At 39.3% G+C, this 13,542-nt stretch overlaps 1 protein-coding gene across 1 annotated transcript in view; it reads left to right on the forward strand.

The window, feature by feature from the left end:
- LOC113051740 (ATP-binding cassette sub-family A member 1) overlaps positions 1–13,542 on the forward strand; it is a 115,158-nt gene that overhangs the window by 79,301 nt on the left and 22,315 nt on the right. The window contains exons 35-42 of the mRNA XM_026215774.1: positions 6,055–6,129; positions 6,275–6,444; positions 7,889–8,066; positions 9,243–9,358; positions 9,504–9,648; positions 10,849–10,972; positions 11,053–11,182; positions 12,431–12,551. Of these exons, the coding sequence (XP_026071559.1) occupies positions 6,055–6,129; positions 6,275–6,444; positions 7,889–8,066; positions 9,243–9,358; positions 9,504–9,648; positions 10,849–10,972; positions 11,053–11,182; positions 12,431–12,551 (1,059 nt within the window). The remainder of the gene's footprint in view (positions 1–6,054; positions 6,130–6,274; positions 6,445–7,888; positions 8,067–9,242; positions 9,359–9,503; positions 9,649–10,848; positions 10,973–11,052; positions 11,183–12,430; positions 12,552–13,542) is intronic.

Genomic DNA, 13,542 nt, shown 5'->3' on the forward strand with positions numbered 1-13,542 from the left:
AATGATGTTAAAATTCCCAGCAGCTCTCCGCTTAGCATTCACTTATCAGATATGGAGATCATGTTTTTCCCACAGTGCAATTCTGCTGAATTTTTTAATACTTAGAAATGAATATCTGCTGCTCTTCTGAAGTTCAGATAACTTTATTCCCATTAATATATTAATATACTGTGGTCTTTTGAAGATGGAGACGTTTGCAGAGTAAAAACTGATCTGCAAACGTCTGTACGCTACAGAATCAACTCTGATTAACAGAACAGAATTGCTTTCTGGATTCAGTCCTCTATAAGCAACATGATTTAGCTCGTAAACAACTTCATGTACAACCTAAACATGATTTACATTTACAGTAAACAAATATACATAACGCTTTTCACATCTGTCAGGTGTATTGTGTGTTCTGTTAAATGCTCTTTGAAAGAAATTCATACTTTTATTGAGCAAGGATGCATTAAATTGATCAAAAGTAATCAGGAATCAGTACACAGGATTTCTATTGCAAATTATTGCTGTATTTTTATTTTTTTTTATTTTATCCATCTGCGAATCCTGATTGGACTTTCCATAAATATATTGTTCAGCACAACTGTATTCAACATTCATAATAATCACAGATGTTTCTTGAGCAGTAAATCAGTATTAGAATAATTTCTGAAGATCATGTGACACTGAAGAGTGGAGTTATGATGCTATAAAATACAGCTTTGATTTAAAAAAAAAAAATATTTTAACAGATATTCACATAAAAACTTGCGTTTTTAAATAATAATGTGTTTTTTATAATATTAAAAGATTAAGTAATTTTCTGTTTTATTTTAACAAAAGTGCATTTAGAAATGCACTTTGTACGTTTCTGTTGTCAATTAAAATATGTCAAATACATTAAACACACAGTCTCTTCATCTTCACAGTTCTCTCACATTATGATTTGTCCAGATAGAAGTTAAAATGTTGTGTGTGACGCTTTAGAATGGAAAGAAAAAGTGTTTATGTTCACAGCAGGTGCAGCTGTCAGAATCAAAGTCATTACATCGCAAACCACAATTTAACCACTTAATTGATTTTATATACATATCTGCAGGCATACACTGCGATTGTTTAGTTTGTCTTTACAACGCCACCTGACGGCAATACTTTAAACCTCAAATCATATTCTTAAACATGATTTTATGTTTAAACAGTAAGTCACCATTGAACAAACACGAAACAAAATGCATTCATTGTACATCATATATGCACTAAGTGGAACCTGTCTTTGTCAACATGTGCCTGTTGCGTAGACACATGGACTTTGATATCAACAATAAATGCTTTCTTAAACTGGAATTTAATATTTTGCTTTCTTAACAATGATAGTTGCATTTTTTGTAAAATTATCATTAGCATTAGCAGGCCTAGTTTTGGCTCTAAATGTAATGTGGTTGAATCCTCTTCGGCAGCACGCCAGAGTCTGGACGTCTGATCGGATTTTAATTCTGCTTAGCTCTGTGATGGACCGCTGTAATGCTAATAGCAGGACGTTAGCATCCTCCACTCCCTCTCATTCAGACCTAGAGAGTTTTTGGCACCTTCACTGTGTCTGTGTGTGTGTGTGTGTGTGAAGGTTATTAGTGTTCATGGTGTATTTCCAGTGTCGTCTGAAACAGCAAACATTAGCATTAGTGTCTGACATCCGTCAGTCTCTCTATCGTCTGTGTGTATCTCAGATGAATCTCAGCATTTTCAGTAACAGACACACTGCTGACTCGAAGGCTGTTTTTAATGTTAGGGAACGACTGATGTTTCTCTCGGAGAGGCTGTAAGATTCTGTTGGACGTGATCTGAAGGGTTTTTATCTCATACTCTGTAATGATTTGTTTAGACACCTGCTTGCTTAAAGCTGTGTAAAACCAGTCAATAAAAATGACTATTTATTACAGTGAGAAAGTCCTTGTTGGTTTAATGCATCTTACGGAGCTACGTCAAGTTTGTATCAAAAATGATTTTGTAGGCAAAGTAACAAACTTGGGTATTTTATTATGCAGAAGGTGCCAGAGGGGAAATGTTGTGTAAAATACACAAGTTTGGGATCTGTTGAATGTTTTTTTTTTTTTTTTTTCAGTAAGATCACATTTTTACTGAAAGCAGTGGAAATTTGAAATATTATTAGAATTTCAAACAGCTGTTTTCTATGTGAATATCTTTTAAAATATAGTTTATACCGGTGATGCACCTGTGATGCACAGCTGTATTTTCAGCATCATTCCTCCAGTATTCAGTGTCACATGATCTTCAGAAATCATTCTGATATGATGATTTGCTGCTCAAGAAACATTTCTGATTATTATTAATATTGAAAACGCCTCTAGGTTATGAATATAACCCTAGTTCCTCGAAGGAGACGCTGTGTCGAACGGTTTGGGTCTTGGGATTTGGAATATCGTGTGAAATCTGTCCAATGGAAGGGCGTGAAGTCATGGGCGGGGTGAAATAGTGACCAGGAAGCTATAAAGGCACGTGCCACGCAGCTGGCTTCAGCTTCAAGTAGGGAAGCAAGCGCCGGCAGGGGTGCCGGGAGTATGGCTATGCGAGGCAGCGTCTCGTTCCTTCTAGGAACTGGGCTTACATTCGTAATCTAGAGGCACTCCTCTTCAGGAACTTGAGCTGCATCAAATGCTTTGGGGAACTATGTGCCAATGCTGCCAGAAGGAAGGAGGGCAGAAGGACTGCAGTACTATGGGTTGTGGCATAACAGAGGGAACTTTAGGAATGTAACCCGCTCGAGGGTATAAGAATGCTTTGGCCATTCCAGGGGCAAAGTCTAAGTAGGTAGGGGCCAACGAGAGGGCCTGAAGATCTCCAACTCTCTTTAGATAAGTAATAGCCAGTAATAGGACAGTCTTAAGGGACAGATGTCTATCTGAGATATCATGAATCGGCTCAAATGGAGCTTTACAAAAAGTCTCTAAAACCACAACCAAGTCCCAGGGGGGAACATGGAACCATACTGGAGGCCTCAGCCTCAGCGTACCGCGGAGGAAACGTGTAACTAGGGGGTGTCCACTGACTGACCGTTGAAAGGGACATGGTAAGCAGCAATGGCCACCACGCACACCTTTAAGGTGGAGTGGGTTAACCCCGCAGAGAGCCTGGCTTGATGAAACTCAAGAACTGTACCAACTGGGCAGTTAACAGGGTCAAGCTGGCGGTCTCTGCACCATGAGGTGAACAGTTTCCACCTCAGGGCATACAGTTTCCACGTAGAGGGAGCTCTGGATTGGAGGAGGGTCTCAACAACCTCGGTTGAGAGAACAGAAGCCATGAACTGTGCCCCCTCAGGGGCCACACCCACAACTTCCAAAACTCCGGGCGAGAGTGAATTATTTTGCCCTGCGCCTGAGAGAGTAGATCTGTCCTGATCGGAATCTCCCATGGAGAGCCGTTGAGGAGAGAGATCAGATCTGGGAACCATACTCGGCCCGTCGAGAACGGGGCTACTAACAACAGATGGACCCCATCCTGGCATACTCTCGCCAGAACTTCCGGGAGCAGAGCAATGTCTAAGGCACTAATGTCTTCCATATGTCTAAGGCACAAAGGCATCGCTGCGTGACCTTGATAGTTCATGATGGATTCCCCCTCGTGGGAAAATTTGAGCTACAACCTGTTTGACGGTGAGCATTTTGAACTTCAGTGACATTAATGAGAGGATTAGATGACGTAAGTCTAAGATCGGACGCAACCCCCCATCCTTCTTTGGAACTATGAAATACCGGCTCTAAAACCTGGACTCCCTGTCTAGAGGAGGGACTACCCCAATGGACTCCTTCCTTAATAGGGTAATCACTTCTTGTTCCATCACCAGAGCCCGCTGGGGGCCGACTACTGTCGGTGTAACCCCATTGAATGTCGGCGTGGATGGCCGAATGCAATAGCCTCTCTCTACTGTGTGCAGGACCCATTGAGATAGATTTGGCAGTAGTTTCCACACTGCTAAATAATATACTAAGGGAATCAGTCTCTCGAGACTGACCTCTGGTGTAAGAGGCCCCCGAAGGGGCAGCGAGTGTCCAAGCTCCGCTACAATCGCGGGCGGAATTAACTGGGAGTAGTGCTCGCTAGAGACCGCTGTGCCCTAAAACTTTGGCAGGGTTGGCAGACCGGCCTCCAGAGGGCACTGAGGTGAGACGGGCACTGTATAAGGTGGACTCTGCTCTACCCCAGTAGGGGCTGCCCTTTGCATCACTGCGCCTCTGGCGTCAGGACCTCTTTGTCGAGGACTTCCTAGCTTCGATAATTGCCCGAAGATCTGATTTGGGCCTGGAAGTCTCTGATTCAGAGCATCGCTGAGACCCTCGGCCCCACTGTGGGGGAACATGAGTGGCGACACTCTGCTTTTGAGCCTCGCGGTATAAGGAGCTGGTTTGTGGCGTGGGTATCTCCCCCCCAGATGACCCACGAGAGCGACGAGGGAGGAAACTCTGTAATGCCACCGCCTGCTTGCACACCTCCTGGAACCTGTGTTGACTGTGTCACCCTAACAGGCCCGAGGACTGAAGCGGGAGTCCAGGAGGCAGACCCTGTCCCATTCTCTTATTTGAGACAGGGTTGGCCACAATTGCCTCTCCGCAGCCACCTCTTTGGTGGCGCGGAGGGAGAGATCAGCGGTCCGTCTAAGCTCTACGATATCATCGGACTTAATCCCCTCTCTCTCGTCTACATATCTCAGCAGGTCAGCCTGATATGCCTGGAGGACTGCCATAGTGTGAAGGCATGCCCCCGCCTGACCTGTTGCCACCTAACCCTTGGTTTAGTGGGATATGCCGGACCCTTCAGAGATGATGTCGTACTGGGAGACAGATAGCTTGTCAGCGTATGCTCAACCCGAGGCATCGCTCTATAACCCCGCACATGCCTTTATAGCTTCCTGGTCGCTATTTCACCCCGCCCATGACTTCACGCCCTTCCATTGGACAGATTTCACACGATATTCCAAATCCCAAGATTCAAACCGTTCGACACAGCGTCTCCTTCATACTGGGGTGATAGGGGTGGCGAATCCCTGCTAATTGTCCTTACATCCACCTCATGAGATGAAGAGAGGTGGAGTGTCGACCCCTCGCCCTGGGGGAAAGAAACCGACAAGCATGCTTCCTAACCCAGGGTAACCCAGGCCGGATCTGGCAGATGAGGAAGGAGATAAGGACTGGCCCGTCTCCATAACCTCCGCCAGATCCACCTGCAAACCCCACGAGCACAGCAGCCGCTCTGCCTCGGCAGAAGCAGGGCCAGCACTGGGGGGAACGCTGATGAAGGCTCCCTCCTCGAAGAGAGCCCTCCGGAATCAAAGCGTCCGCATCGACAATCGTTCACAATGCGGACAGAGCCGAGCCGACTCAGCGTGCTTCGATCCTAGGCAAACCACACATAGACTGTGTGTATCCCCACCCGTAATGTAGCGTGGGCAGGGAGGAACACACAATCTATAGCATGATCGAGTATCACCCCTCAAATGTCTTGTTTTAGCCTTGCTCTTTGGCTTTAATGGACAGACAACCGTAAATAAGACTCACAAGACAGACATGTACACACAGATCGCTTGCTGAAAGACGCGACGCTGAAGCCAGCTGTGTGGCACGTGGCTTTATAGCTTCCTGGTCGCTATGTCACCCCGCCAGTGACGTCACGCCCTTCCATTGGACAGATTGCACACAATATTCAGTGTTGATCTTGCCAAAGGCATTTCCCGAAAGCGTTCGACGCAGCTCAAGTTCCAGAAGAGGAACAGTCGTGCTGCAATTTTTTTTTTTTTTTTGTGGAAACTGTAATACGTTTTATCTTTCAGGATTCACAGATAAATAGAAAGTTCAAAAGTACAGTATTTATTTGAAATATAAATCTTTTTCAACATTATAAATGTCTCTACTGTCACTTTTGATCAATGTAATGCATCCTTGATAAAGAAAGTATTTACATATTAAAAAAGAACAACAACAAGATATTGTGTATTGTATTCACACACAAACTATGTTTTTTTCTCTCTCTCTCTCTCTCTCTCTCTCTCTCTCTCTGCAGTTTAATCAGAATGAGCACATTTTCCAGGCCATTCAGTTGTTCCTGGTAGAGTTGGGCACCAGAGACAATCTGAAGGTGAGCAGCAGTATCTACAGTACAGTTATCTGTACAGTATTTTCCATTTATAATTTCCATTATTTCAATTTTATTATATTTCAACTTAATGTCCACTATCAAAACCTGTGTGTGTGTGTGTGTGTGTTTGTGTGTGTGTGTGTAGGTGTGGTTCTATAATCAGGGTTGGCATTCGCTCGTGTCGTTCCTGAACGTGGCCAGTAACGGCATTCTGAGAGGAAATCTGCCGGCAGGACGACGAGAGCAAGAGTTCGGCATCACCACATACAACCACCCACTGAACCTCACCAAAGAACAGCTCTCGTTTGTAGCGCTGTGAGTACAACACACACACACACACACACACACACAATAGTTTTTAATATAAAGAAGAAAAATAAAATGTTTTTTGAGCAGGAAGTCAGTATATTAGAATGATTTCTGAAGATCATGTGACACTGAAGACTGGAGGAATAATGCTGAAAATACAGCTTCGCATCACAGGAATAAATTACATTTTGACAAATATTCACATCAAAATTCAATTCACATTAAATTGTACAAATATTTCACAGTTTTACTGTATTTTAGTTACAATAAATGAAGTTTTGGTGAGCAGAAGAGACTTCTTTCAAAAAACATTCAAGTCTAATAGCTCACTTTGTTGAATAGAGTTTCCTTGTAAAACTGAGATGTGTTCAGTGTGTGTGTGTGTGTGTGTATTCATGGATAATTAAACCCAGCTTGTGAAGGTGTGTTGATCACACAGTATTTGCTGTGATGACAAATGGTTTGAAAGGAGAGAACTCTGCTGTAAATGTGTGTCCAGGTGAAGTGACCGTCGTCTGTGTAACAAGGGTATCACTTCCCTCTAATCATGAATAATGCAGTCCTGAAACTCAATCACCTTCATCTGAGAGACTGTGTGCTCAGCGGCTGCGAGAGATTCAATCTATCACCGCGAGCAGCAGGGAGTCAGAGAAAACATGAAATATTAGCTGATTTCCCAGAATGCCCCAGCAGACTTATTATAGTATCATTACAAACTTTAATTGTTGGAAGCAGCAATTGTTTCAATTACTGTATTCTTGTGACTGTTACCAACTAAAGAGAAAATGACCTCAGAGCACTTTTTGTTTTGTGCATTAATAATTGTTATTTTGTTATATTACTGTTACTTTTATGCTTTTTAATTAGGTCTTTTATTTTTCATTTGAATTAATTTAATTTAGAAATTTTGTTATTTTCATTTTATTTATTTATTTATTTATTTTTATTTAATAAACATTTTTAGTTGTTGTTTTTGATTTCAATATTGTTATTTAGATTTCAATTATTTATTATTTCAGTTTTACATTTAGCTTAGTTTTAATTGTTGATTTATTTCCAGTTTGTGATTTTAGAGCTTCAACATGAACTAATTGCAGTTACTTGCCATAGCTGTTGAGTTCAAGCTTTTCATTTAATAGTTTTAGTATATTTCAGTTAACAAAGATGTTTTTAATAGTTGTAGTTTTCGTTATCTACAAAAACCCTGATGACAAAACAAGCTCAATGTCTGGAAATACATTTCAGTGACACTATAATACTGCAAAAGTACCCACTCGTGTGTCCACGTGTATCTAATCAATATTTCAGGACTGTGTTGGTACATAAAGAAAGTAAAGCTGTGTAATGATGTGTCATGCAATGCTTTCCAAAGTTTGCATTGTGCACTGAACCCACAGATGCGTAACGACTGGTTTCACCATAGTCCTGATCATATTTTGGTGTCTTGCAGGGCGACGACTTCTACAGATGTGGTGGTGTCGATCTGCGTGATCTTCGCCATGTCCTTCATCCCAGCCAGCTTCGTCCTCTTCCTCATCCAGGAGCGCGTCAGTAAAGCCAAGCACCTGCAGTTCGTGAGCGGCGTCAACCCCACCGTCTACTGGCTGGCCAACTTCGCCTGGGACATGGTACACCAGAAGCCCCTCTGCTCTGGAAGATGGATGGGAACTAAACAGAGCAGCTGAGATAGCTAATTAAAACTCTATTCATTTCCCTCTGAATCCTGTTCACCACCGCCTGTTCACATCCATTGGTCTCTAGATAGTGAGACTCTTCTGGCATGAGCTACAGTCTGAGCAGACTGAGATGAATTCACCTCAGCTAATAAATCGCCAATAAATCAGTTAGCATCAGTTCAGATAAAAAGAGGATTCACAACATATGCAGCACAAATATATATATTCTTTTTTTTTTAATTGAGAAAAAAAAACGGTAGAATTTATATGTAGAACCAATGGTGCATTGTATTTGTTCATTTTTAAAATGGTCAGGGCAACATAAATAACAATAAAAAAAGGCTATGGCTCAGTTTATCCCACCCCAAAATGATTACTATTAATAATAATAATAATAACAATAATAATAATAATAATAATAATAATAATAATAATAATAATAATAATAATAATAATTATTATTATTATTATTATTATTATTATTATTATTATTATTATCAATAATATTAAATTAAAATATTAAACAAAAATAAGAAATATAAATAATAATAATAAATATAATATATAATAATTATACTAAGTGTAGTTTACAGTACAGTTATAAAATTACAAAACTAATATTTGTATAATAATTTCTTCATTTGCAAACATTAAACCATTAACCTATTTTTTTTTTTTTTTTTTTCGGGGTTAAATTAGATTCCTGCTAAAAGTATGTTTTAAATTTAGCCAAAAAAAGTATGGGGGGTGGTTGGGGGTCTAAACTTCTCCTTTTTTGGCAGCAGGTTTGTAAACGCTTCTTATTAAACATCTGATAATGTTCAGCATGTTTCCAAATGAAGTGACTCAAACTCACCGCACACGCAGAGATGAAGTTTGAAAACAAAGCAGAATTTACTGTGAAATGAGACGCTGAAAGACCGCATCGTAAGCTGCTCATGTGTAAATGAACACAGTGCTGCGCTTCACTCCTAAATCTGTTTAAGTGACAGACTTAACGATTTCAGGATTATTTTCATTGATTGTTCAGCCAGACACAAAAGTGTAGAGAAAGTAGTCAGATTAATGAATATTAAAGCACAAGTAGTTTGAGTGTGAGGTTTGATTGTGTTTTATGATGTGTTTCAGTGTAATTATATCGTGCCGTGCATCATCGTCATCATCATCTTCCTGTGTTTCCAAACAAAATCATACGTCTCTCCACCGAACCTGCCTGCCCTCATCCTTCTGCTGGTGCTGTATGGGTGAGTGAGTGCGTGTGTGTGTGTGTGAGCGAGAGAGAGTTTGTGTGAGTGTGTGTGTGAGAGAGAGAGAGAGAGAGTTTGTGTGAGAGTGTGTGTGTAGTTTATTTTCACCTAGAGGTTGTTGATTTGTGTGTGTGTGTTTCAGGTGGTCCATCACTCCGACGATGTATCCCGCCTCCTTCCTGTTCAGTGTTCCCAGCACAGCGTATGTGGTTCTGACCTGCATCAACCTCTTCATCGGCATCAACGGCAGCGTGGCCACGTTTGTCATGGAGCTCTTCGACGACCCGGTGAGCCTCCAGCAAACACACACACACACAAACACACTCATAATTTCCTGAAAGCCTGCAGTGGAAAACATTATGTCCAATAAGAAATGTCCTTTTCTATTTATTTCCTTTATTTACTGTGGGTCTGAAGCCCCATGTCTGGAGGCACAATTAAGGTGTGCAGATGCAAAGCGTTCTTTCAGCCCATGCTGAGACTAAAGACATGGTCACATCAACAACAATAACTATATTAGCTTTCTGCTGCTTATAATCACAGTTTTGTCATCTGCCGCTTTTAATGCTGGAGCTTTATAGCAGAATGGATTCTGATTGGCTGTTAATGTTTTATTCATTAATCTGCTAGAAAAAAAAAGAAGAAAATCCTTTTGAAAGTGATTCCAGTTATTGTTTTCCTCTTTATAAAGAGCTCCAGGATTGCTGTTGTTGTTTGTAATGCTACATAATTTATCCAAAAATTATGGGATATTATATGAATAAACAAATAGATTAATGTTTTTTTTTTTTTTATGATCCAGTATTTTATTGATTGATTGACTTGCCTGAAAAATCTAAAATTTAAAATAATATAAATAATATAAATTTTACAATGTGTACTACTTCACTAATAAATCACTAGTTATAAATAAAGTGTTTTGGTTTAATCCATTTTAACAGACTATTTGCAAACAAACAAAATAACGAAATTTGAGTGCTGTCTAAGGCCTTAGTCAGTTTGGCCTATTTCTCTCAAATATTGTTCACAAATCTGTCTAAATCTGTGTTCGTGAGCACTTCTTCTTTTACCGAGATAATCCGTCCACCTCACAAGTGTGGCATATCACGATGCTGATTAGACAGTGTGATTATTGCACAGGTGTGTGTCTTAGGCTGGCCACAATAAAAGACTACTCTAAAAATATTCAAAACAAAAACATAAATCTACCATTGGGGGAGGTATTGTGCTTTCAAATTTTGAAGTTTTGCTAATACAAGGCATTAGCATTAAGAGAACATACTGCCATATTTTGTTACCTTGCTTGGTCTTAAAAAGGTCTTTTAAAAGTCTTAAATTTACCTCGATAAAGCCTCAGAAACCTCTAATAAAAGCATCCATATGACTCAATCAATGGAAAAGCATGCATATCAATGCAAACATTCTGAAGAATCCCATGTTTCAAGTCTAACACTGTCTTTCCCTGTCCCATCTGTGTTCCTCTCCAGAACATAACCCGTATCAATGACATAGTCAAACAGGTGCTACTGGTGTTCCCTCATTTCTGTTTGGGAAGAGGCTTGATGGACATGGCCAAAAACCAGGCCATTGCCACTCTCTACCAAAACCTGGGTAAGATGGGTTTTCACACATGTGGAAAGAGCGTGAGATCTGAGAGGAAAGCTGATGTGTGTGTGTGTGTGTCTCTTCAGGTGAAGACCGCTTTGAAAATCCTCTCAGCTGGAACATGGTGGGCAAGAATCTGTTTGCCATGTCCATCCAGGGGGCCGTCATGTTCAGCGTGACACTGCTCATCCAGTACAAGTTCTTCTGCAAACCCAGGTAAGAACCACACCTTCAAAGGACAGTTCACCCAAAATTTTAAAAAAAATTCACTCTTAATTTACTCACTCTCAGGCCAATCAAGATGTAGGTGAAATAAAGTCACTGGCTGCCGTCACTTTTTCAAAAGAAGAATATATAAGCAAGACAGAATTAATACCTGTGGCTCCTGACGATATATATTAAGGTCTTATGAATCGAAAAAATACAAGATGTAGGTTACTTTTTTTTCTCCAGTAGAACAGTATGAAGATTTTTGGTCCTTGTTGATTGATTAAATGCAAGTTAACGGCCACTGTCACTTTTAAGGTAAAAAAAAAAAAAAGAATATGCAGGCAAAACAAAATTAATACCCGTGGTGTATCGGTGTGACGATATATTAAGGTCTTATGAAGCAAAATAATCAGTCTGTGCAAGAAACTGAATATTATTTGTAACATTATTAATACCTGTAAGTCATATCCAGTTCACGAATGAATCATTCTTTTGAACTGGTTCTTTTTAGTGAACTGCATGAACCAGTTCATCAAATCGGACTGAAGCATCTGAAACAGTTTGTGGCTCGAGCAGCACTGATCTACAAGTTACTCAGTCTAAACTCACTTTCAGACGCCTGACAGCGGCGTATCTGATCCTCTGATGAATGAACTGATTAAGTGCTCACTGAACTGAGGAAACGGTTCGACTCGGACTGAAGGCAGATGAGCCGTTATTTTTTGCATGTGTGAAACGAACTCTTGAATGAAGATTCATTATTGGGTGCTTTAATAATATAATTGTGTATTGTTTATGTTAAGTCTTGTGTGATTATGTAAACCAATTGGTGAATCAGTTTTGTACCAATTCATTGAAATTAACTGTCTAAAAGATCCAGTTTGTAGAGAAGAATCAGATTTCCCCATTTGCCTGAGCCTCTAGATTACAGGTAATAATGTTGTTAATAATGTTCAGTTTCTTGCACAGACTGATTATTTCGCTTCATAAGACCTCAATATACCATCACGAACCACGGGTATTAATTTTTTATGTGCTTTTTTGTCTCTGAAAGTGATGGTAGCCATTGACTTTACTGTTCTACTGAAGAACAAAAGTCACCTACATCTTGGATGGCCTGGTATTCAGTAAATCAAAAGAAAATTTTCATTTCTGGGTGAGCTATCCCTTCAGAAAACCCAGTGAATGTAGCTCTATATCCGTTTGTCTTTACTGACTTTTACACAAGTGACGTATGCACATCTTCACGCACAGGTCGATGAAGTCACTACCACCATCTTCAGGGAAAGAGGATGAAGACGTGGCTCTTGAGCGTGAACGTGTGCAGAGGGGCGGAGCTCAGAACGACCTGCTCCAGATCTGTGACCTCACTAAGGTACTTCCTGTTCTTGTGACTTCAAGTCAAGTTTGCATATACTTGCTCTGAAAAGTGCCATAAAATGTATGTTGTGGGGCAGTTGTCAGTTGATCAGAATTGATGACCATCTGGCCAATCAGATAAATAGACCAGTTTAAACCAGTTTAAGACCAGCAAAACAGCTTATTTTTTGGCTGGGTTATTGAGATCAATACATGTGTTGTTTTTTTCAGACTTGATTTTTTTTTAAACACCCAATTTTTCTTTTTTTTTTTTTTGCAATTATAAAATTCTGGTGCCTTTCATGATCTCCTTTGTCAAACAAGTGTGCTTAATTGTCTTAAATGTGCACTTATAATGTATTGTGAATCTTAAAAGTATATTAAAAAAATATATATAATAATACACTTAAATTATATAAGATAAAATAATATTAGTGAAATAAAAGGCCACTTAAGTGAGCTAAAGAGAGACACTTTCATGAATGTTTCTTAACACACTTAAATACATTTTTAAAAAGTGATCTTTGTAATAATATCAGATTACTTTAAAGTACATTTTAAATCATTGTTTCAAAAATCTTTTTAAAGTACACTTTTGTATATGTTGACAAACTAACGTACATGTAAAGTATTTAAGTAATCTATAAGATTATAATTATAACTTTAGTGTTATTCAATATTGCATTTAAAATGAATGTTTTACAGTTAATATATCACATGTTTAATTAAAAATATATTTAAATATATGAAACAAGTTATATATATATATATATATATATATATATATATATATATATATATATATATATATATATAGTATAAATATGTATTTAGTATAAATTACATTAAACTATATTTTAAGTTGATCATGAATTCTTGTCAGCACCTTCAGCAGTACTTTGAACATACTTCAAAGACAATACAAGTAATTATGAACTTACATGTAATTTCATAATTATATGTAATTTCTCAGTCCTAATCACAGACACAGACACATTTGGTGACAC

Source organism: Carassius auratus, chromosome 32, assembly GCF_003368295.1.
Source record: "Carassius auratus strain Wakin chromosome 32, ASM336829v1, whole genome shotgun sequence".
In the NCBI taxonomy this organism is placed as follows: domain Eukaryota; kingdom Metazoa; phylum Chordata; class Actinopteri; order Cypriniformes; family Cyprinidae; genus Carassius; species Carassius auratus.